At 33.8% G+C, this 25,823-nt stretch overlaps 1 protein-coding gene across 1 annotated transcript in view; it reads left to right on the top strand.

Moving 5' to 3' along the window:
* Window positions 1–386: 386 nt before the first annotated feature.
* Window positions 387–25,823, top strand: part of LOC130244126 (1-phosphatidylinositol 4,5-bisphosphate phosphodiesterase beta-4-like) — a 66,210-nt gene continuing 40,773 nt past the window's right edge. The window contains 7 exon segments of the mRNA XM_056476411.1: window positions 387–494; window positions 6,721–6,801; window positions 7,892–7,951; window positions 9,440–9,583; window positions 18,144–18,223; window positions 23,333–23,386; window positions 25,280–25,361. Of these exon segments, the coding sequence (XP_056332386.1) occupies window positions 411–494; window positions 6,721–6,801; window positions 7,892–7,951; window positions 9,440–9,583; window positions 18,144–18,223; window positions 23,333–23,386; window positions 25,280–25,361 (585 nt within the window). The 5' untranslated portion in view covers window positions 387–410.

A 25,823-nucleotide genomic window follows, 5' to 3' on the forward strand; every position in this document is an offset into this window, starting at 1 on the left:
ACTACACACTCTAGGGACATCAGAATCGTATTTTACATCTTGTAAAAAGGATCATAATTAAAGTTACAAATGGTAAAATGTATTGTGCCTGAATGCTTTAAACTCTTCCAGGCCTTAAACACATGTGCAAAAGATAAGCGTGCACTTCATTATGGTACTCAACATTGCGCATTGCATACTGTATGTGACTAGCGATATCAATGCTGAATAGATATATTGTGCTGCCTATAGTGTAATGGAAGTATTTTTAAAAGTGCACACATGCTCTGTTGGTCCAGGCATCTTTAGGGCTGGACGTTTGGGATTTATTCAGGCCTGATTTATACAGACCTCCCATGCAGGACTGAGATCAGTCAGGCGGTGAGTTTTGCACTGAATGATTTTGCTTTATTTTACATTTGGCAGGTCAAATGGCGAAACCGTACGAGTTCAACTGGCAGAGGCCTGTTCCTCAGTTCATGCAGAAAGGAGCGCATTTTGACAGATTTGATGAGGTATGAAGTTTTCTCAGATTCATTGTTGTGTTTTGTGTAAAGCATGTTTATTTATATGTGCTGCTTATAGATGTGTCCTCTTTAGTTAAAGCTTTTCTGATGAAAAATAATTATGCACCAGACTTTTTAACCATGATTTATGAAATATTGAATATTAAAAAGGATTTGAATGTCAGTGATGTTCATGAGGTCATGTCAAAAAATCTCGTTAGGCATATTCAGAATAAGAATCAGTTGATGACATATTTACAGACTGTTAGGGATCACAGTTTAACCCTAAAATACTCATTTATTGTCATTAGAAACCTTCATATTTTATTTGTTCCCATTATCTGATTTGTTTTGATCAGGTTTTTTTTAAAGGTCAAGTATAAATATGCCTATTACACTGAATGACAATGCAATATTTTTTCACTCATGTCTTACCATTTACGCCCAGATATGGTAAATCATAAAATTCTGCATTTTTAAAAGGTATTACACTTCAGAACACTTCTGAAGTGTATATATGTATACACACACACACACACACACACACACACACACACACACACACACACACACATTTATATATATATATATGTATGTATGTATATATGTATGTATATATATATATATATATATATGTATGTATGTATGTATGTATGTATGTATATATATATATATATGTATGTATGTATGTATGTATATATATATGTATATATATATATATGTATGTATGTGTGTGTGTATATATAAGTGTATATATATATATAAATGTATATGTGTATAATATATATATATATATATATATAATATATATATTATATATATATATATATATATATATATATATATATATATATATATATATATATATATATATTATATATTGTGTGTGTGCATATATGTGTGTATATATATATATATATATATGTATGTATGTATGTATGTATGTATGTATGTATGTATGTATGTATGTATGTATGTATGTATGTATGTATACACACTTCAGAAGTGTTCTGAAATGTAATACCTTTTAAAAATGCAGAATTTTATGATTTACCATATCTGGGCGTAAATGGTAAGACATGAGTGAAAAAATATTGCATTGTCATTCAGTGTATGTATGTAAATATAAATAAAACTTAAACAATCTGCAATCCGAAATAAAGGTACAAAGACTGGGGTGGTTCTCCTTAAAGGGTTCATAGAGAACATTTATCAGTATGGACTTTTAGACACATACTATTTGAAGGTACCGACCCAGCTTTAGTACAATTTGTTTACAATATGCACAATATTTGACAGTTGTTGTTTTTTCAAGGAATGCAGTCATGCACATGTTTTGGAAGCTAATATGACGGTGATTTGATGTTTCGCAAAAGTTACAGACACCTTTACTGATAGCAAAATGCAAATTTTGATGTAAAATTAATTTATATAGCCAGGTATTTCTTATGCTGATTATAAAATTTTAATAGGACTAAGCTAGAATAATAAAGAAAATCCGCTCTAAATATAAAACTTAATAAATTACTAAATACTCTTGACACGTGAAAGTGTAAAGCCTGCAGCCCACAACAAATGTGTAAAATTATTGCGTATCATATTTAACAAACTGTTTACTACAAATTTTATATAATTTTTCTCACATGGATAATTGAATATTAATCAGATGATGTCATTACACAGCTGTGCCGTCAGCCAATCGTTGCATTGCTGATCATGATTTCATGGATCCATAGATCTGTCCTTTACAACACACGCAGCGATCTCAGATCAGTTCATCCAGACATTTTAATCTGATTCACGAACTTGTTTGAAGAAACAAATTAGCCAGAGATCAGGTATCAAGATTAAAAGATCCAGGATCTGCCAAAGCATCTTAGATCATTTAAGCGAGGTATGAAGAACCGGACCCCTGGAGCTCCTTCATGGGACTCCACACTTAAAAAACACTCGCTTCATCGTGCTCGCAGCAACGCCCACACTCGTCACTGCTAACTGACCAATCAACCAATCACAGAGCTTGCACTATGCATCGTAGCGACGTGTAGTTACATTTTTTTGAGAGTTGCACATCAGAGTCGGCGACGGCCAGAGCGAGGGCTATGCGACCACGCGCATGCTGCGCCAGAGCATACGTGACGTGTGCGCTTGACGCAGAAGTATAAATCAGCCTTGAGTCCTAATGCCCCAGTGTATTGATGTGGACTCTATACTGCTCAGTGAGCACCGTCTTTCGGATGAGACGTTAAACGAAGGTCCTGACTCTATGTGGTTGTTAAAAATCCCAGGCATCCTGGCCAAATTTGCCCATGGCCATCATGGCCTCTTAATTATCCTTATATCCTCATAACTGGCTTCATCACTCTGTCTCCTCACCACCAGTCAGCTGGTGTGCGGTCTGGCGCAATATGGCTGCCGTTGTGTCATCAGATGCTGCACTCTGGTGGTGCATGAGAAGATTCCCCCCAAAATTGTGTCAAAAAAGCAATTTGAGTGTCCAGAAAAGCACTATATAAATGTAAGGGATTATTAATAATTATTAAATATGCTTTATAAAGTATTGACTTAGAAATTTAGTAACAGTTATAATATTAACAGCAATAATAATAATAATAATAATAATAATAATAATAATAATAATAATAATAATAATAATAATAATAATAATAATAATAATAAAAATAATGATAATAATAATAATAATAATAATAATATTAATAATGTTTTAGATTCATTTGAATTATTATTATTATTATTATTATTATTATTATTATTATTCTCATTATTTTTATTATTATTATTATTATTATTATCATTATTTTTATTATTATTATTATTATTATTATTATTATTATTATTATTATTATTATTATTATTATTAATATTATTATTATTATTATTATACAACTGTGGAAAATGTTAGGAGAACATACATTTACATTTTCCCCCTGTAAACTTATAAAATTGCATTCAAATTTACCAATAAAATGTGTGTGTGTAAGATAATAAAAAAGTGGCACATTTTCTGACTGTCCATATATATTTTCAGACAACACATTTTCTTTTTTTGTTTTAGTTTGTGTATCAAATGTCTGTACTTATGTATAAAAATGATAATTTAGTTTGAGTACCTGACCTTTTTGCTGATTTAGCAGTAATTGCATTGCATTTTAATAAAATAAAAATAATCAAAATTTTTATAGGTTTCTATAATAAATATCTTTTATATTATTTATAATTATTTATTATAAATAATCATTTTAAAAGGAAAAAAACAACAAAATGAAATCATACGGATGAATTTCAGTAATGAGAATTAAGAAAACTGCTTTATTTATTTATTTATTTATTTATTTATTTATTTATTTATTTATTCATTTCTGACCTCCATGTATTTTTGTGACATTGACTCAAGCTCACAGACTAAATAAAACAAAACACCCATTTCTCCTCTAAATACATACAATATTTAAAGTGCTGTCATGAAGAAGATGCTCTGAATGGATGCTGGTGACTTTAATGGCAGAGGATATTGTGAACATCTGCGTTCTCAAAGACACTCATCCCCTGGGAACCCTCAGAAGTTTATCTTGGAATAAAAGTTTTTCTGGAAGGATGTATTCTCATGAACGACGTGTCACCGACTGGATCTCAGTTGTTAAAGCGGCGCACAGATTTCCCATGAGGCTTTTCAGAGCGCCTCTATTGATACGAGATGAAATTCAGCTTCATTTGTTTGTTATCGTTATATATCTTTGGCTTTATCTCCTGAATGCTTAAATGGACTGGGATGGAATGTTGAATCTTGTTGACGTTTACGGTTTATTTTACTCTGTTTATTTTTTCCCAAGATGCAGCGAGGAGTGTTAATTCAGCTGACGATAAATGGAAAGTTCCTAATTGACGCAAATGCTATGAGTTTCTCATAGTCTTAAAGGAACACTGTGCTTTTTAGAAAATATTCCACTGTTTTGACTTTTTTTTAATTATTCAGATGATCTCCGGGTCTAGCCGAAGCACTTTTAGCTTAGCTTAGCATAGATCATTAAATCGGATTAGACCATTAGCATCTCACTCAAAAATTACAACAGAGTTTTGATAGTTTTGATTGTCATAGTGCCTTATTTATCAGGGGTCGCCACCACGGAATGAACCGCTAACTTATCCAGCATATGTTTCATCTAACCGATGCCCTTCGAGCTGCAACCCACTTCTGGTAAACACCCATACACACTCATTCACACACACACACACACACTCAAACACTACTGTCAATTTAGTTCATCCAATTAACATATAGCGCATGTGTTTGTACTGTGGGGAAACCAGACCACCTGAAGAAGCCCGGGGAGAACAAGCCAGCTCCACACAAATGCCAACTGGGCCAGCCGGGACTCAAACTCAAACCTAACCACTGAGCCACCGTGCCACCAGTTTTGATAGATTTCTTATTTAAAGCTTGAATCTTAGTTACATTGTGTAATAAGAGCGACAGAAAATTAAAAGTTAGAAACTATACTCTCATTCTGAGGTAATAATCAAGGAACATTAAATAGGAAAACTCTTTTTTGAGTGAGATGCTAATGGTCTAATCCGATTCAATTATCTATGCTAAGCTAAGCTTAAAATGCTCCTGCCATACCCAAAGATTGCTTTAAAAATGACTAAAGAGTTTCGATTGTTTTCCTATGTAAAGCTTCCCTCTGATCGTTACATCGTGTACCAAAACTGATGGAAAATTAAAAGTTCATATTTTCTAGGCTGATATGGCTATAGGAACTATACTCTTATTCTGGCGTAATAATCAAGGAACATTGCTGTAGTGACACATGTACACAGTGCCTGAAAATCTTGCAGATATGGACATATTTGTGAAAGATGATTTAGTTTTATGTTTAGGCACTGCAATATCATCAAAAAATAAATAAATTAATTAATTAAAACTGCAAAGTTCCTGAATTATTACACCGCAATGAGGGAATAGTTCCTATAGCCATATCAGTCTAGAAAATAGCCACTTTTTTCATTTTTTCTTATCACACAAGGTAACTACACAAGAGTCAAGCTTTAAATAGTAAAACAATCAACCAATTGTTTATTAAAATATATATATCTATATATATTAAGAGTGTAAGCAACTTACAGTAATATACATCTTATATTAGCAATTGAACAAATGGCAAAAAGAAACAGGAATGTGTTCAAACAGAAATGAAAATCAGAATAATAGTGTTAGTATTTTAGTGCTTAACTTCCATACTCCTTCCATACTCCTTCCATAGTCCTAATAGTAATAATAATAATACTAAAGTTGGTGATGATGAAAGTAATATTCTGTGATCACGGCAACGGTAATGTCAATAATAATGAAGGTAATAACTGTAATTATAATAATGACATATACCCAGCACATACCACATATATCTGTCAGTGATTTTTAAAAATTAATTAATTAATTAATTTAGTGCCCCTCCATCCTCTTCCTATTCATGTTTTACTATGTGCATGTATGTTTCAGTATGCAAATATAGGCAAGGCAAGTTTATTTATATAGCACATTTCATACACTGGCAATTCAAAGTGCTTTACGTAAACAGAATTAAAAGAGACAACTATAAGAAAAAAAAACAAATAATAAAAATGATTAAAAAAAGACAGATAAAAACAGATCAAATGTGTTAAAACAGGTTATAAAAGAATGAAAAAGAAGAGAAAAACGTAATAGTGTGATCTGTCGGACGTAGCACAGTGCTCATTGTTATATATGCTCATACAGTATGTTATAATTTCTATGATTTTCATGTTATGATTTCACTTTTACAGTATCTAAAAATAAAGCTAATTATTGATAATATTCATTTATTCGTTCATTTTACATATATATAATGATATAAATCATTAGTGAGATGCTAATGGTCTAATGCGATTTAATTATCTATGCTAATATAAGCTAAAAGTGCTCCTGCCATACTCAAAGTTTGACAACTATGGTAAAACTCAGCTCTTTAAATCTAGGCGAGTTGTAAAATGAGCCTATTTTCTAATAAAAAGTGGAGTGTTCCCTTAATAAAATGAGCTGTTTATAAAATAAGATTATGAAGTCCTGTAAATATTACAGTTATGTGCACATCAGGGGCTGTTCATGTTGTAAAGGGGTGAGCATGTTTTTAATGAGGCTTGTTTACAGTTGACCCAGAGCTGAGTGTATTTAGCCTTTATTTCTGCTCTTTTGCAGGATCCTTTTGTCTTTGAATCAAACTGTTTCTTCAAAGTAGACGAGTTTGGATTCTTCCTGACATGGAAAAGCGAAGGAAAGGTATGACTTGAGAAGGACAGTTATGTGAAAGGTTTGCACACCCTATCCAATTTTTCTATATCAGCACATACAGTTAAAGTCAAAATTATTATGATTTTATTATTTATTCTTTTTTAAATATTTCCCAAATGATGTTTAACAGAGCAAGGAATTTTTCATAGTATTTTCTATAATATTTTTTCTTCCAGAGAAAGTCTTATTTGCTTTATTTCGGCTAGAATAAAAGCAGTTTTTAATTCTTTAAAAAACATTTTAAGGTCAATATTATTAGCCCTCTTAATAATTAACCTGATTAAGCCTTTAAATGTCACTTTAAGCTGAAATCTAGTATCCTAAAAAAATATCTAGTCAAATATTATTTACTGTCATCATGACAAAGATAAAATAAATCAGTTATTAGAAATGTAAAGCTATTATGTTTTGAAACGTGTTGAGAAAAATCTTCTCTTCTTTAAACAGAAATTGGGGAAAAATATACAGGGGGCTAATAATTCAGGATGGCTAATAATTCAGACTGCAACTGTGTAAAGGATCTGATCTTTGGCAGGTCTTAAAATTTGAAAAATGTAAAACTCAGATGAACAACATAGTGCATTCACAAAAATAGGTCAGCCACTGCTAATTGTTGTGATTCTTGATGGAAATGTGTTTAGTAATTTAAAAAAAGTAGTAATATTGAGATGACCAAAATAATAAGCTAAGAATAAGGTGACAAGAAAAGCACAGAACAACAAATTAGCGCCGCAAAACATTTATTGCTCTCAAAACATTTATTGCTCCCTACACAAAACAACCATAATTATAGAGCCAGGAGGAACCTGAAAGTGGCTAGAAGTCAAATAAAGAAAAATATTGAAGAATAAAAAATATTAGAATAAAACAATGGGTACTTCACATCACGTTAGTATGTACTGTACTATAGACAGACTCAATTATATTAATCCATCCATCCATCCATCCACTCAAAAAATATAATTTAGATTTTATGAGTTTAAGTTTTTACATCAGTAGTGTGATGCATCTGCAAAAGTGATATGTTCCACAACGCTGTTCATTGTAATTGTGATTAGCATCATATCTTTTTTCATAGGAGGGTCAAGTATTGGAGTTTTCGCTGATCAACAGTATACGTGATGCCAGTGCACTAAAGGTAAAACAACATCAAACTTTAATTTATTTACTTTATATTAAGACGAATGAATGAATGAATGAATGAATGAATGAATGAATTAGTGCTGGGCAAAGACATTTGTGTACAGTATATATTTATTATGTATAAATATATGCACACACATGTATGCATATATTTGGGAAAGTATTTATACATAATATACATAATAAGTATACATTTTATATTTAGAAATAAAATATATATGGATATGATACAAATTATTTTTAAATTTAAATATCTATGTAACAAATTGTTTTGTATAGTTTTGTTTCTATGTATATGTGAGTATATATACTCTACTTGACAAAAGTCTTGTTGTTGATCCCAGTTGTAAGAGCAACAAATAATAACTTGACTTCTAGTTGATCATTTGGAAAGTGTGAGAAGGTGGATTTTTCCTATGAATCATCTGTTGAACTGCATCCCAATCATCACCAATACTGCAGAAGACCTACTGGAACCCACATTGAAGATTCTCACAGAAATCAGTCAAGTTTGGTGAAGGAAAAATCATGGTTTGGGGTTACATTCGGTATGGGGGCATGTGAGAGATCTGCAGAGTGGATGGCAACAACAACAGCCTGAGGTGTCAAGACATTTGTGCTGCCCATTACATTACAAACCACAGGAGAGGGCAAATTCTTCAGCAGGATAGCGCTCCTTCTTATACTTCAGCCTGCACATCAAAGCTCCTGAAAGCAAAGTAGGTCAAGGTGCTCCAGGATTGGCCAGCCCAGTCAGCAGACATGAACATTATTGAGCATGTCTGGGGTAAGATGAAGATGAATCCAAAGAATCTTGATAAACTCTGGGAGTCCTGCAGGAACGCTTTCTTTGCCATTCCAGATGACTTTATTAATCAGTGATTTGAGTCATTGCAGAGATGTATGGATGCAGTCCTCCAAGCTCATGATGGAGTCAGACACAATATTCATTCTGTTTCCACTGCAGCATGACTTTATATTCTATACTGGACATTATTTCTGTTCAGTGACAAGACTTTTGTCTAAGCAAAGTCAGACCTTACTGTTCTAATTAAGTATTTAAAAATCAAGACATGATCGTATTTTATTTTGGTCAAATAAGCGTAATCTAGAGGCCTTTGCCTTTTATAAAAGCCACTTCTGATAGCAAATGATCAACTAGAAGTCAACTTATTATGTGCTGTTCCTAAAACTTGGATAGGCAACAAGACTTTTATTAGGTAGTGTGTCACAACAAACTTTTATTTTGGATGAGATTAATTGTGATTAATGTTTTTCCAGCACTAAAATAAACGAATGAAAAAATAATATATATAATATATAATAAATACTGTTATAGATTCATATCTTATATTATTCAGAGTGAAATCCAGCATTTTTGCGTTGCATATCTTGTTTTGTTCATCAGGTAAAAACGCACATTATTAGTATCAGTTGTAATTGATTTGAGAGCATGTATCTGTGTCTCTATGACTCTTTACAGGACCCAAAAGTTCTCTGTGCACTGGAGGCTTCAGGAAAGTGTGAAAGTAACCTGGAAGACAGAATCATCTGCATATGCAGCGGCACAGACCTGGTCAACCTGAGCTTCATGTACATGGTCATGCAAAACCCCAGCACTGCTAAGGTAACACTACCATTCTTAGAGCACTGGAGGAAAACATGCAACCGTCATGGCTTTGGATTGATCTGTCCATTCAGAGTTTTGTTCCAGCATTGCTGTTTTGTTGTATAACTATAACTATAAACTATACATTTTAGTGGTCTAAAATGGGCGTAAGAGGACCTGTCTTGAATTTGACTCCACAAACATACATACACATTTATACACAGGCATACATAATTGCATACACACATGTATGCACATGCATGCTCACACAAACATACATACACACACATAGATATACATACGTTTTCTTACATGCAGTTATTAATAATAATATTAATTTAAAAATATAAGAATGCATACATTAAAATATATGGGTGTGAATGCAAAATAGACATGCTTTACTCTTGTCTGATGCTGGTCTTTTTACTGCTCAGTCAACGTGGCTTCTCTTTATTGGAATCTAAATTGTGGAACTCTTTACCCTCTGATATTCGCAATGCAGAATTCCTGAGTGTTTATAAATCATCTCTTAAAACTTACTTTTGTAAGGTGCTTTTATTTGATTTTATTAGATTTTAATTAGATTTTTTTATTATTATTATTATTTAATGTGTTTGAATTATTTGTATTATTTCGTTTTTGCATTCATCCTTGTATGTGTCTTTTACTGCTACACATTATATATGTCTGTAAAGTCTCTGGAGATGCTACTTTTAAAGGTGCTATATAAAAATAAAGTTTATTGTTATTATTATTATTATTAAAAACCTAATGTATACATTAAAATATATGAATGTGAGAGAATATTTATATACATATATATATATATATATATATATATATATATATATATATATATATATATATATATATATATATATCACACGTGTAGCAGTGCGATATGGCTATATATCGGCAGTTGTGGGAGGTGTGCGTTGGCACGAGGCCGCAGAAAATCAAACACAGAGGAGTCTAAAAACCCTTATGTATGAGGAACTACTTTCTTCCACCATTCGTTCACATCTGCAGCTGACGTCAGAACAGCAGAAACCGTTGCTAATTCACCAACGTCACTTTAGAGCTAGTGTTTGAATGATTCTCTAGCGTAATGTCTAAAGTGATGAAAAACAGGTGATTTTGCTCACATTTTAAGATTATAAGGCTGAACGGCATGGAATGCCATCAGTCTAGAGACATTTCCCCGTATTTCTCTGTTGAAATCAGGAGATCACAATAATGAAGCCCCAAAAAGGCAAAGCAAACACTACCAGAAACACTACCAGATTACTGTGGTATAAATACAGCACTACAACATACAAAAGAGAGAGATCGACCTAAAATGTCACTCACCAGTTTAATAATGTTTTGATCAGCTGTAGTTTGAAATTATGCTGGGTTTTTCTCCTCTGAGGATTTATTATGCGGTCTCTGTTGCCATCTTGTGGCGGAACGTCAGTATGACAGGCTGATGGATGGAGATGCGATGAATCTCTGAAATAATAAATATTTTAAATAGGCACTGTCCTTATAAATAAACTGCATAATTGCAATCTAAACCATATTCTCACCTAAAAAAGCCTCAATAGTACATTATGTTTATTAATCTGCTGTCTCTCTATGTGGGTGCAGTAATACACAAGGGTGAGGAGGCTGTACGAGTGCTGTTATTGCAGAATATCACACGGTTATAAGCCAATCAGGTTCGAGAACCAGACAGAACTGTTGTATTGTACAGTATATCAATATATATATATATATATATATATATATATATATATATATATATATATATATATATATATATATATATATATATATATGTATGTATATATATATATGTATGTATATATATATATGTATGTATATATATATATGTATGTATATATATATGTATGTATATATATATATATATGTATGTATATATATATATATATATATATATATATATATATATATATATATATATATATATATATATATATGTATGTATGTATGTATATATATATATATATATATATATATATATATATATATATATATATATACATATATATATATATATACATATATATATATATATATATATATATATATATATATATAATATATATATATACATACATATATATATATACATACATATATATATATATGTATGTATATATATATATATGTATGTATATATATATATGTATGTATATATATATATATGTATGTATATATATATGTATATATATATATATATATATATATATGTATATATATATATATATATATGTATATATATATATATATATATATATATATATATATATATATATATATATATAAATAAAAATATATAAATATTTATAGTGCTCGCCATATACGAGTACACCCCCATAATATTTTCTATAGGAAGCTTAACAATATTATATTTGTGCATATCCATTAATTTAGTCAGTACTGAAGCCAAATCTGGAGCTAATCTAACAAAATAACTTACAAATAATGGTTCAAAAGTTAAAAGCCCGAATTTATGTTATGGGAAAATATTAAAGAAAATTTTCAAAAATAGCAAAAATCAAGAGAAACAAAAAAATATTAAATTTTGTTCAAATGTTGTAGTTTGTAATTTATTTTCAAAATTTAGCAGGAATTTAAATGTATTATCTGTCCATTTCTAAAGATGTTTATTCATTCATTCCTTTTCTTTTCGGCTTAGTCCCTTTATTAATCTGGGGTCACTACAGCAGAATGAACCGCCAACTTATTCAGCATATGTTTTACGTAGCGGATGCCCTTCCAGCTGCAACCCATCTCTGGGAAACATCCATACACACTCCTTTACACACATACACCACGGACAATTTAGCTTACCCAATTCCCCCATAGCGCATGTGTTTGGACTGTGGGGGAAACTGGAGCACCCAGAGGAAACAGGATCATGGGAAGAGCATGCAAACTCCACATAGAAATGCCAACTGACCTAGCCGAGGCTCGAACCAGCGACTTTCTTGTTGCGAGGCAATTGTGCTACCCACTGCGCCACCGTGATGCCCTCTAAAGATGTTCTGTGACTAAAACTTATATATATCATAGTTGAAGGCCAAAATGATTAGCCTTTTTGTATGTTATTAATAGTAATATAAGAATTTGATTCAATAGTTTAATGGTAATGTTAGTTGTATTTGCTCATTTCTGTTATCTTTGCCATGATGACAGTACATAATATTTGACTAGCTATTGTTTCAAGACACTATTATTCAGCTTAAGTGACATTTAAAGACTTAACTAGGTTAATTTGGTTAAACATATTATATTATAAAAATGAAAAGACTTCAATTTGTCAGTTTTTAATCATGATCTCAGGTTTATAGCAATTGTTTTCTGAAAATAACATACTGTTGGTGCCATGTTGTCAGGCATGTTTGCATGAGTTATGTTTAATAGATGCTGTGCAATTAATTTTTAGTTGTTAGATGTTATTAAATACATTTATTAATCTAAATTAATCTAAATACATTTACCGAAATCTAAAATGTGACCAATAAAGTCTGTTAAACTGACATTTGAGCTGGAGGAAGTTCATTAAACTCACATCTAATCTGAGCTCCTGACATCTGTGTGTGTGTTTCTTTGTTTGTTTATGTGCGTGTGTGCATGTGTGTGGGTTGGTTGGTTGGTTGGTTGGTTGGTTGGTTGGTTGGTTGTGTGTGTGTGTGTGTGTGTGGTTGTGTGTGTGTGTGTGTGTGTGTGTGTGTGTGTGTGTGGTGTGTGTGTGTGTGTGGTGTGTGTTGTTGTGTGTGTGTGTGTGTGTGTGTGTGTGTGTGTGTGCGCGTGTATGTGTGTGTGTGTGTGTGTGTGTGTGTGTGCGCGTGTATGTGTGTGTGTGTGTGTGTGTGTGTGTGTGTGCGCGCGTGCGCGCGTGTGCAAGTGTGTGTGCCTGCGCGTGTGTGTATGTGTTTGTATATATGTGCGTATGTATGTGCGTATCTGCATGTGTATGTATTCACGTGGGTATGTGTGCACATAATCATGTGTATGTATGTGTGCCTCTGTGTATGTACATGTGAGTGTGTGTATATGTGTTTGTGTACGCATGTGTGTGCATGCGTATGTATGTTTGTGTCTGTGTGTGTGTTTGTATGCGTGTGTATGTATGTGTATGCTACGTGTGTGTGCGTGCGTGCGTGTGTGTGTATATATGTGTTGCTGCTGATGTTTTGGACTCATCTCGAGGGCCCTGTTGGTGACCCCGGGGACGTGTGCACTTGTGTTGAACTTGCACACAGAGGCTGTTTGGGGGCCCTCAGCTGGTCTCGGCCCCCGTGTTTTGTCTAAAACATGTGCTTGATTCATTATTAGATTTCCAGGAAGCAGGAGTGTTTGCGTTAGGAGAGCATTAGAAGTGGCATCTTTTATATCCCGGAATCTTGTGTAAAAATAGACCCTCATAAAAGACTGACAAAGAATAACATGTTTACATCAAACCTTCCACTGAATCATTCAATCATGCAACTCTTCAGTCTCCATTAGTCTTATGGATTTGTACTCAGTGCTTCATTTTGAAGGTTTAGTTCACCCAAAAATGAACCTTCTGGTATTATTTACTTATCTACTTTCTTGTAGGCTAAATTAGCCTTTTTTATAGAGTGAAACTAGTTGCATGGCCTCTAAAGCTTCGAAGCATCATTAAAAGAGAAGCTTATACTGTGAGTATATGCACAGATGCCATGCTAAGTTGTGCGATTGATTCCTAAGAAGAAGATTAAAGCATATTAGATAAATTTAGATTAAGCAACTTAAATAAAATGCATACATGTAAATTATAATAAGTAATATAATATTTTAAGTCATTGAAACTACACATGAAGCAAAGATATAGAAAAGCAATTAAGATATCACTTGACCGTTTCTCTGCATGTATACTGGATTTCTGGCTTTCATAAAGTTTTATTATTTGCTTTATTCTCTGCATGTCGTCTTCTGAAGAACGTTTTGTCAGTACGATTTTTTATTTTGCTTTCAGAAAATGACAGAATAACTAATGTTTCCTTTTTCTGATTAAAAATTAGGATTATGAGGTCAAATATTTATTTATTTTTATTTTTATTTTTTAGCTTTTTAAAATTTAAAACTAGTGGTGGGCCGTTATCGCAAGACTCTTATCGCACGATAAAAATATCACCGTTAATCTATTCTCAAAGTTGGTTTGGGAGCTGGGTCTATTCTACGCAAGCTATGATGACTTTCACCTTGATATTTTAGTGCGGATGTATACCTGACCGGTGAGCCGTCTGACAAAAAAAGTGCCATTCTGAATCAAATCAGCAGGATGGATGCCCTTCTGGATCTTTCACTTCCCTAGTAGACACTACTGACTATGTTTACATGGACATCTGTAATCTAGTTATTTGCCTTAATAGACAATAATATAATGAAGGTGTTTACGTGAAGTGCTTTCATGTAGGAGTTTCCTGTAATTTTGGGTGACTTTAACTGCAGTTCGGCAGTTTCACTTTCACTCATGAACATTTCATTCATGCCCCCGTGACAAACTTAGGTATTAGACGCAAATAAGGAGTAAGGACAGGTGAGAGTGTTATGGAATTTAATAACGCAAGCCAAATGAAAAGAAAAAACTTCCGCATTTTAAGGTGTGTGTATGTATGTATGTATGTGTGTGTGTGTGTGTGTGTGTGTGTGTGTGTGTGTGTGTGTGTGTGTGTGTGTTGTGTGTGTGTGTGTGTGTGTGTGTGTGTGTGTGTGTGTGTGTTGTGTGTGTGTGTGCGCGCGCGCGCGCGCGTGCGGTCCTTTACTGACAGCCGTGTGTGTGGATCTTGTCGGAAAATATGGCTTAAAGTCCTACATGACGGTAATAGTTTGATTGCAGTGTTTACTTCAGTAATGCCACTAATATCTGCATAATCCACATGTCTTAATTCCATTTCTGTTTAGTTCAGTTCTGACTTTAGTCAGGTTAAGGTCATCAGAAATCACTGTTTGGAGCTTATGTAGGCCTACAGTTTAAAATTCATGTTTACCTGAATAAACAGTTAGTAAACACACGTACATCTTATTGAACATCATTTATTTTCATCATCAATTATCATAGTAGAACAGTTTCTCAAGCAGTTTGTTATTCATTTTGGAAATAGGAAATGAGCCCCTGGTCTAATGCGCCACCTGGCTTGAAAAATGCGTTCTCAAAGACTTATTATTTGGGTAGCACACATATTCTGAATGCCTTCGGCAGAACTCAAATGAGCCATTTTAATTCAGATTAATCTAGATTAATTTCAAGATTACAGTGAGATTAATCTAGATTAAAAAAATTATCTTAATGCCCACCTATAGTTAAAACATTGGGCTCTATTTTGACAATAGACATTCTGACATTTGCCAGTAATTTTTTAATCGTTTGATGATACGATCGTTGTAACAGAAAATGTTTGTAAATTAAAAAATGCTCATTTTAGTCACGTTGTATTTGATTAATATTTTTTCTTTTTGAAATTATTCAAACATAATAGTTAAATTCTTAAAATAAATTAATTAGATTTTGTTACAGACATTTTTAAGTAATTTCAAAGCAAAAACAGCCCTAAAAACTGTGAATCACTTTTATTAAATAAAGTGTACATATTAAATGTAATGAAATCTACAAGGGCAGAGAATGACTTTTTACAGTGTAGGCACAAAGTCTAAAGCGCATGGCGCAAAAGCATTAGGGCGAGTCCGAATCCACTTTTGCTATTTTAAGGATGGAAAATATACACTCGGTCTCTCGGCGCATGGTCTAACAGGGTTGTGCTTATTCTCTCAATGAGTTCTGTGTGTGTTTTGAGCATAACTTGCATTAAACCTATCAGAGTCTCATCGCACATTCCCTTTAAAGCCTGTTTTAAACCGCAAGCGTGTGCAGTGCATGTTTTTTTTTAATCCATGTCAACAGATTAGAGCTTTCATACTGCATGCTGAAGCAGCAGTGCCAGGAAAGTTTCTGCGCTTGGTCTATTTTTGCCGCACTGCTCATGCTTAATTAAAGTGACAGTGCATTAATAATGACCAATAACACATTGAATGACAGTAAAAAGTAGCAATAATATCAATAATATCCACTGACTTTTATATATTTAATCAAATAAATTTAAACAATTTAAAATGGGAACAAATATTTATTTGAGCCCAAACTACAAAACCATATTTAAAACTAATTTAGTATTAGTTGTGCTTAAGTTGCACACTAGTTTGATTATGTAGAAATATCATTATAACTATATTGCATAAATATCATTATAACTGTAGGCCTACATTATGCTGGCAATCAAACCCAAAATGACATGATATCACAGGCTATTGTCTTCTGACCGTAGTGCACCTAAAAAATTCATGAATGACACTCCTCAAGATCTTGAGAAGCTGACAGTTCTTTAGGATCTATATAATTAGTAAAATAAAGACTTGCAGGTTAAGGAAACAGCATAAAAGGAAGTTGCTGCGGGACTTGGTGCAGATAAAAAGTTTTAAAAAGGTGTATTTATAGATAGATAGTTAACTAGATAGAATAGACAGAGATAGACTAATCTGTGCAGCAGCTACCGATGAGCTGCACTCTGCAGACGCAGTCAGTCTGAAAGGCAAATGCCTGCTCGCTGCTTCTGCTCTCCAAACGCGCACGTGCTGCTCACGCTCTGCGCTTGTAGTGTGAAACAGGCATAAGAAGCATTTTTACAAATATCTTCTCTAACCAGTTTGTAACAATTGAAGGGTGAATAAATGACTGACTGAATTGTAATTTATGGGTGAACTATCCTTATAAAGTGAAAATTCTGTCATCATTTACTCTTTACTTGTTCCAAACCAGTTTGGGTTTCTTTTTTTCCTGTCGAACCCAAAAGAAGATATTTTGAAGAATGTTGGAAACCTGTAACCATTGACTTCCATACTATTTATGGATGCTGCTGGTTACAGGTTTTTTTTTATATGTCTTTTGTCTTTACCAAAAAAAAAGAAACCTATTAAGGTCTGAAACCACACAAGCGTAAGCAAATGGGGAGTTAATTAATATTTTTAGATGAACTGTCCCCTTAAGACCTGATATATATATATATATATATATATATATATATATATATATATATATATATATATATATATATATATATATATAAATATATATATATATATATATAAATATATGTGTATATATGTGTGTATATATATATATATATATATATATATATGTTTATATATGTGTGTATATATGTGTGTATATATATATGTGTATATATATATATATATATATATATATATATATATATATATATGTATATATATATGTATATATATGTGTGTATATATATATGTATATATATATGTATATATATGTGTGTGTGTGTATATATATATATATATATATATATATATATATATATATATATATATATATATATATAAGGTGTGAATTGGTTTGTCTTTCTGAACAGAAATCTATCTGTATATTATTTGATCTTTTCACTTGTTTATATATTTATACAGTATGTCACGCAGTGACATCTGAAGTCATACTCTTATGTCTTATGGATGTTTGCAGGATTGGACAGACGGCTTGCGCTCATTGATTCAGAACACAAGAGCGAATAACGTGTGTCCGATGACCTGCCTGAGAAAACAGTGAGTCTCACATGCTTCATTAATTGTTAAAACGAGGTGACAGTAAATTGCAGAAAAGAAAAATATTTTAACAATTATTCAGGTCCTTTTAGTAGGCTAATGGTGAAAGGACAACAAAATACAACTTCAGTCGACTTGTATATTATTCTGAAATGTGCATGTGTTGTGAGGATTTGTGGCGCCATTTCTTTTTGTTTTTGCATTGTGAGGATTTGCAAAACTTGTGCTCTTAAAACAATGAAGATGTTTTCTTAAAGGGGTTAGTTCACCCAAAAATGAAAATCTGCTGTTATTTTACTCACCCACAGGTTACATCTACAAGATGAAGATGTAGGTGACTTTATTCCTTCAGTAGAACATTAAAGGAGATTGAGCTGAATCTGTGGTGTTTGGTGATTGATAAGATGGAAGTGAATTGTGACAGGTTTATTAGATTCAAAATAAACACATACAGTACAAATGGGTCCAAATCAACAGCCATGGCTCCTGATGACACACTAAAGGCTGATTTATACCACTGTGTCAAATGCATGGTCCTGCGCATCCTTCGCGTGGTCGCGTTGCCCTCGCCTTTGCTGACGCTGCACCTGTCCAAAAATGTAACTACACATTGCAACATCGCATAGCGCGAGCTCTTTGATTGGTCAGCTTAGTAGCTGTGACGAGGTTACTTTTTTCAAAGTAAAAAGGCTTTCAAAGTTTTTAAACCTTTTCTAAAGTCAAATTTAAGCACTTTTCAAACACTTTTTAGGTGAATTATCAAAGTGTCAAATGACATATTTGCACACATATCCATAGTTCATCACATTATACATGATACTATTTGTTAAAATGTCACAGTCTCAGCAAGGATGAGGGAGCGAGAACTCAAGTGCAACAAAAGATGATTTATTAATAATTAAAATAAAACAAGAGGACAACAAAAACCATCCCAAAGGGGGAAAAACATAACTTAGAATAGGCAATAAATAGGCAAACAAACTTAGCTGGGATGGCAAGACAGGACTGGAGCAGGAACACAGGGGAGTATTGACGACTAAAGCCTAGTTCACACTACAGGATTTTAAACATCGGCACATCTCTGTGCTGTTCACACTACATGACTTGATTTTGTGTCTTTTAATCTTTGTGATATTCACACTATTCGACACTATGTAAATGATACAAAAGAGGGGGTCACACACTACATGATTTGACAACAACTCGTTCCCCAACAGCTCAGTCCAGCTACCACACCACAGCCAATGAAATGTTGAGGGAGAAGTCATCAGAAAAAGCTGAACACTATTGGCTGCTTGTGTACGAATTACATCACTGACAGCATTTCAAGCTTTTAAGGAAGCATTTAAAAACATTGTCAATCAGCTGATGCGTCAGCGGATCAATCGCTCATCTGCAAGGTTTGAGTGGATAGATACACAGAGAGTTTTACATTTTTGTAATTTAACTCTAACTAACATAACTAACTAACAATAAAACTATCATATCTATAACACCCTGACGTTTCCTTAATATCTGTGTTTTTCCTTTTTAACATTGTTATTTTTTAAAGTACAAAGAACTGAGCATTTCTACCTTTAATTACCATATTGGTCAAAATGACTGCATGCATGTCTGCTACTTTTCGCTGTGACTTTAAATATTTGTGCATTTTTTTGCCTAGCGACTTCCTGCTAACTTAAACAACTTTCTGATAGCAAAACAGAAATTTACTTCAGATATGTCTATCAAAACAGCATATTCTGGGCAGGGAAATAGCTACTGTGTGAAAGTGAAAATGAAAGCGAGGCCCAGACCTTTGAGTGTTCTAGTCTCTTAACTACATATTTATAGGCTGTATCACCAAAATAGATCATATTTTTAGGGTACTGGTGTCATCAAATATGATGACAGACATTCAGAGCTTAATTTTAATATCTCAATAGAAGTTTTGAATGTAAATATGATGTGACAATATGACGTCTTATATGAGAATGGTCTGAATGAGCAGTATGGTAATTCTCTAATAGTTACAGAACTCTAGTTCCACTGTTAATAAAGCCTACTCTCGTGTCCGTGTTATCAAAGAATGAAGTGAGTGCATGGATGCCCATTCTGGCCAATCACAGACGTTTCTGTTGAGCTCACACAGGCATTCAGCTCATGCTGATATGCTGTCTCATTGGCTGCAGCTCGTCACCACATCTGACCGCACGTGGGGTCGAGTTGGCCGACTGCTCTGGACTATTCAGCATGCAAGATATTGGATTTCTGTCTGCGAGGTGTCGGCGACGCGTCAGCAAGCCTCTTTGATGTGTTGTTCAGTAGTTCACACTTAAAGATTGGCGAGTGCCGAGCACCCGCAGATCTCTTCCCGATCACAGCCCGATCTGTCGGCGAGCTTGTTAACTTCTAAATCAGGCTTAAAATCCTGTAGTGTGAACTAGGCTTAACTGGCACGGGAAAGCAGACATGAGGAGAATATAATGGAGAAATAATTAATTGACAGACAAGTGAATAGGATAAACTAATGATAGGTTAACAAGGAAGGTGGGACTAGACGATAGGCAGGAGAGCACATGACACAAAGAAACAACACAAGCCATGTGCTCACATTAAATGAGACTAGAACACGCAGCCAACACTAAAAGCACGCAGTGCATGTAAACACGATAAATAAAAGCTCACAGTGCACTCACACATGCAACTAGCACGTTTCATCTCAGCACCAACCGAAACCAACTAGACTGAGATGCTGGGAGTGAAACACCACACTGCAGACATAATGAACTCAAACACCAGGACGAGAGTACGCGTTGCAAACGTGCCCAGACCTCGCGCAGCTGCATCAAGTGGAAATGAGCACGGCCGAGATGGTGCTCATACAAAAGACACACAATGACAGAAAATGAGTGCTCGATCCGAGAAAACTCAGGCCGAGCACAACATGCGAGACATGACAGGACTATTGTCTGGACTCTACCACCAAAACAAGAATTAAAAAGACCGGAGTTGCAGAATCCTGACAGAGAATGCTATACTATAAGGAACAAAAATGATGGCATGCTTGCTACTATGGCACAAAATTAAATTACTGTCATTTACTCTCTTAAATGTCATTTGCTTGCATCTTAAATCTCTTTACATTCATTTTTATTCTAACCTCATGCGTTGTTCACTCATGAAGCTGTATTCAATTCACCTTTATTTGTATAGCGCTTATACAATGTAGATTGTGTCAAAGCAGCTTCACATAAAAGGTCATAGTAAATAGGAACAGTGTAGTTCAGTTTGTAGTGTTTAAGTTCAGTTCAGTTTAGCTCAGTTGTATTCTTCATGCATTTTGTCTGTTCCCAATGTTTAAGCAAAGTTTAAGCCAAAAATAACAAGTTTAAGCAAAAAATAAATAACAAAGGCAGCAGAGCTTTGAATTTGATGCGAGCAGCAACTGGCAGCCAGTGCAAACGGGTGAGTAGCGGAGTGACATGTGCTCTTTTGGGTTCATCAAAGACCACTCGTGCTGCTGCGTTCTGAAGCAGCTGAAGAGGTTTGATAATTCAATTCAATTCACCTTTATTTGTATAGCGCTTATACAATGTAGATTGTGTCAAAGCAGCTTCACATAAAAGGTCATAGTAGATAGGAACAGTGTAGTTCAGTTTGTAGTGTTTAAGTTCAGTTCAGTTGAGCTCAGTTCAGTGTGGTTTAATAATCACTACTGAGAGTCCAATATTGGAGAGCAAATCCAAGGATGCGCAGCTCTATAGATCCTGAACCATGCAAGCCAGTGGCGAATACCAGATAGAATTAGCTGGAAGCCCGGCTAGTAGAGAGTTGCAATAATCTAGTTTGGAGAGAACAAGAGCTTGAACAATGAGTTGAGCTGTATGTTCAGATAGGAAGGGTCGGACCTTTCTGATGTTATAGAGTGCGAATCTGCAAGATCGAGCAGTTCTAGAAATGTGGTCAGAGAAGTTTAGTTGGTCATCAGTCGTTACTCCAAAGCTTTTTACCATTTTGGATGCAGTAATGGTTGCTCCATCCATCTGGATTGAAAAGTTATGGTGTAGAGTCGGGATGGCAGAAACTTCAAGCATTTCCGTTTTCGCGAGGTTAAGCTGAAGATGATGATCATTCATCCAGTGTGAAATGTCTGACAGGCAGGCTGAGACGTGAGCTGGAACCGAGGGATCATCAGGGTGAAAAGAGAGGTATAGCTGGGTATCATCAGCATAGCAGTGGTAGGAAAAACCATGTTTCTGGATGACTGGTCCTAAAGATGTCGTGTAGATGGAGAAGAGAAGTGGCCCAAGAACAGAGCCCTGAGGTACCCCAGTGTTTAGATGCTGTAGGTTGGACACCTCTCCCCTCCACGACACCCTGAATGACCTGTCCGAGAGGTAAGAACTGAACCATTGAATAACAGTGCCTGCGACGCCCAGTGACTCAAGCGTAGATAGCAGGATCTGGTGGTTTACAGTGTCAAAAGCAGCTGATAAATCCAGCAAGATGAGGACAGATGATTTAGAGTCTGCTTTAGCCAGTCTGAGATCCTCTACGACGGAGAGCAGGGCAGTCTCGGTTGAGTGGCCTTTCTTTAAGCCAGATTGCTTGTTGTTCATGAGGTATTTAATAACAACATCTGACTCCAACAATTACATTTTCAAGCAGATTTAAGCTCTTTTTCCTAAATCTAAGCATCTAAACCCAATTTCAAGGATTCAAGGATTTCCACTGTTTAAGCAAAGTTTAAGCAAAAAAAATGTTTAAAATTAAAAGTTTAGAGTAAATAAAAATGTATTTAATTACAAAATCTGCAACAATTACAGTTTCAAACTCTTTTTCCCAAATCAAAGTACTTTTCAAACCTGGAAAACACATTTTCAAGGATAAGTCGAGATTTAGTGTAAAAATAAAGGCAGGAGGCAGATTACACTAAAGGCACATGCACAGACTTCAGAGTTTTCATTTTTTATGCACATTTTCACTGATGTCCAGCACCCGTATGAACCCTCAGCATTAGACAACACGTGTTATTTCCACTATAGAAAGCAAATGTTTTAAGTGGACTCACTAATGTCTCTTTCAGCTTTTTTCTTCTTCACTAATATTATGATTTCTTTTCTGCAGTTGGATGCGGTTGTCATTTTTAACCAACGTGAATGGACAAATACCCGTCAGAAGGTGATTTCAGTATTTTTGATTGCACAGCAAGGTTTTTACACCCTTGTGTAATTTGCTAGATGCCACTTGCACATTACTAGATCACACCTTGGTATGTTTCCCAATGAATGTTATTCATAACATTGAGAAATGCATTTGTAATGCACTTGCTAAAAATCTGAATGTCATTATATTTAATAGATTAAAACACAATCACACTTACGTGAAGATGGGGCAGCACAACAAAGCCGATTTGACAGTAGTTTGTGCTTCGTAAAATAAAAATGTAAGGATACTAAAGAGAAACGGCATGCTGATACTTTTTAAAATATTTAGTTTAATATTTAATAATTAGTATAATAATTACATAAAAAATATTTTTAGCTTTTTTCTTAGCTTTTTGCTTACTTTATATATACATAAATTTTATTAATAATTAGGTACAGTTATATTCATTAATAATGTAATGTAAATATAAATTTATTATTATTATTATTATTATTATTATTATTATTATTATTATTATTATTAATATTATTATTAATATTATTATTATTATTATTATTATTATTATTATTATTATTATTAATATTATTATTATTATTATTATTATTATTATTAATATTATTATTATTATTATTATTATTATTATTATTATTATTATTATTATTATTATTGACACCTTCAAAATGCATTGAGATGATTCTTAATTCAGGATATCATTCAATTACACTCAAAAAATGATGTTGGTTGCTTGTTCAAACTACTTCTTTAAAATGAGCTGAAACAACACAATTTGTATATTTTTGTGAAAAACTTAATTGTTTTATGTTTAATCCACTTAAATTTGTAAAAACTAATAATTTAATTTAATAGGCAGAAGTATGCAGGACTTTTTTTGCAGTAACCTAAGTCGAACGCTTTCGGTTAACTGTATACGATTACAAAATCGGCACGTTTAAGGTCTGTTTCCTTTTAAAATCAACGATCTCCACTGCCTGATTGCTATACGCTATAAAGTGGGTCTCAGATTGTACAAGAAGCACTGCATTAAATTCCATTTTCCTCCTGAACATTTATTTTACTCCAGTATTTTCAATGGAGTTTCTGTGCTAGCCTGCTGATCGTAATGGGCACGTGCATGTAAACGGCTTTTCATCTCAGTTTACGCTTCAAAAACTAAATAAATGCTGACGTCTATTTCACTGATTATACTTTAATGACATTACAACATCAATGCTGTAAAAGGAACTGTATATAATTGAAAAAAAGTCACACTGACTGTTCACCGGAAGTTTATTGGCATGGGAAGAAGCAATAGCTGTGCATATACCCTATACCAGGGGTGTTCAAACTCGGTCCAGAAAGGCCAGTTTCCTGGAGAGTTTATCTCCAACTTGCTTCAACACACCTGCCAGGAAGTTTCTAGTATACCTAGTAAGAGCTTGATTAGCTGGTTCAGGTGTGTTTGATTTGGGTTGGAGCTAAACTCTCCTGGACACCGGCCCTCCAGGACCGAGTTTGGACATCCCTGCCCTATACCTTCATGTTGTCTCAACTCAAATGGATTGTGTTGAACCCAGTATTTATTTCAGTGTATCATTACTGCATGTAGGGCTGGGCCAACAATCTCATATTTTATTTTACATATTGTGTTCTTATATGTAGAGAAACTCCAACAATAATATATTAAATGAGCAATTATACAATATATATGTATATTAATGCACTGTACGTTATATAACAAAAGATGCACAAGCACAATTCCACACAACTGCATTTGACATAAAGAAATCAATATATATAATCCATACTGACATATGATCTAATGGCGTTCATTCACACATGTTAAAGACTGATCTGTATGTGTGTGTGTGTGTGTTAAAAACTAATGCATCTGTCTGCTTTCTGCAGTATCACAAGAACCTTCGCCTCTGGCAAAACAGAGAAGGGAATTTTCCAGGCGCTGAAGGATCTCGGTTTACCCAGCGGAAAGGTTCAGTACATTTTTACTGCATGTACATTCATCATTAAGATCTAGGATGGAGATATTACCTGTGTCGGATGTTGATGTGAAGCAACATGAGCAGTACTATATGCTCTCTGAATGCTGTTATTTACTGCATTCAGCACAGCAGAACGTTATGCATTGATTATATGCTACATTTGTGGGTCCATGACCTCTGAGTGTTGTCAAATTACACACTTGCTAATGTAGTATTGAGTATATGACTGCATGCTACGCTGATGATAATCAATACTAATATTTTATGCTAATGAACTGCAACTCTTACAGCTGGTTTGTTTCTGAGTTTAAGCTCATATTCATATGTTTTAACAGAATGATGAAATCCAGCACGAGATCTTCACTTTTGACAAGTTCTACAGCCTTACGCAGAAAATCTGCCCAGAACTGACATTGAAGTACTTTTCAGGAAATTGTAAGCAACCTATTAAT

Source organism: Danio aesculapii, chromosome 17, assembly GCF_903798145.1.
Source record: "Danio aesculapii chromosome 17, fDanAes4.1, whole genome shotgun sequence".
NCBI lineage: Eukaryota > Metazoa > Chordata > Actinopteri > Cypriniformes > Danionidae > Danio > Danio aesculapii.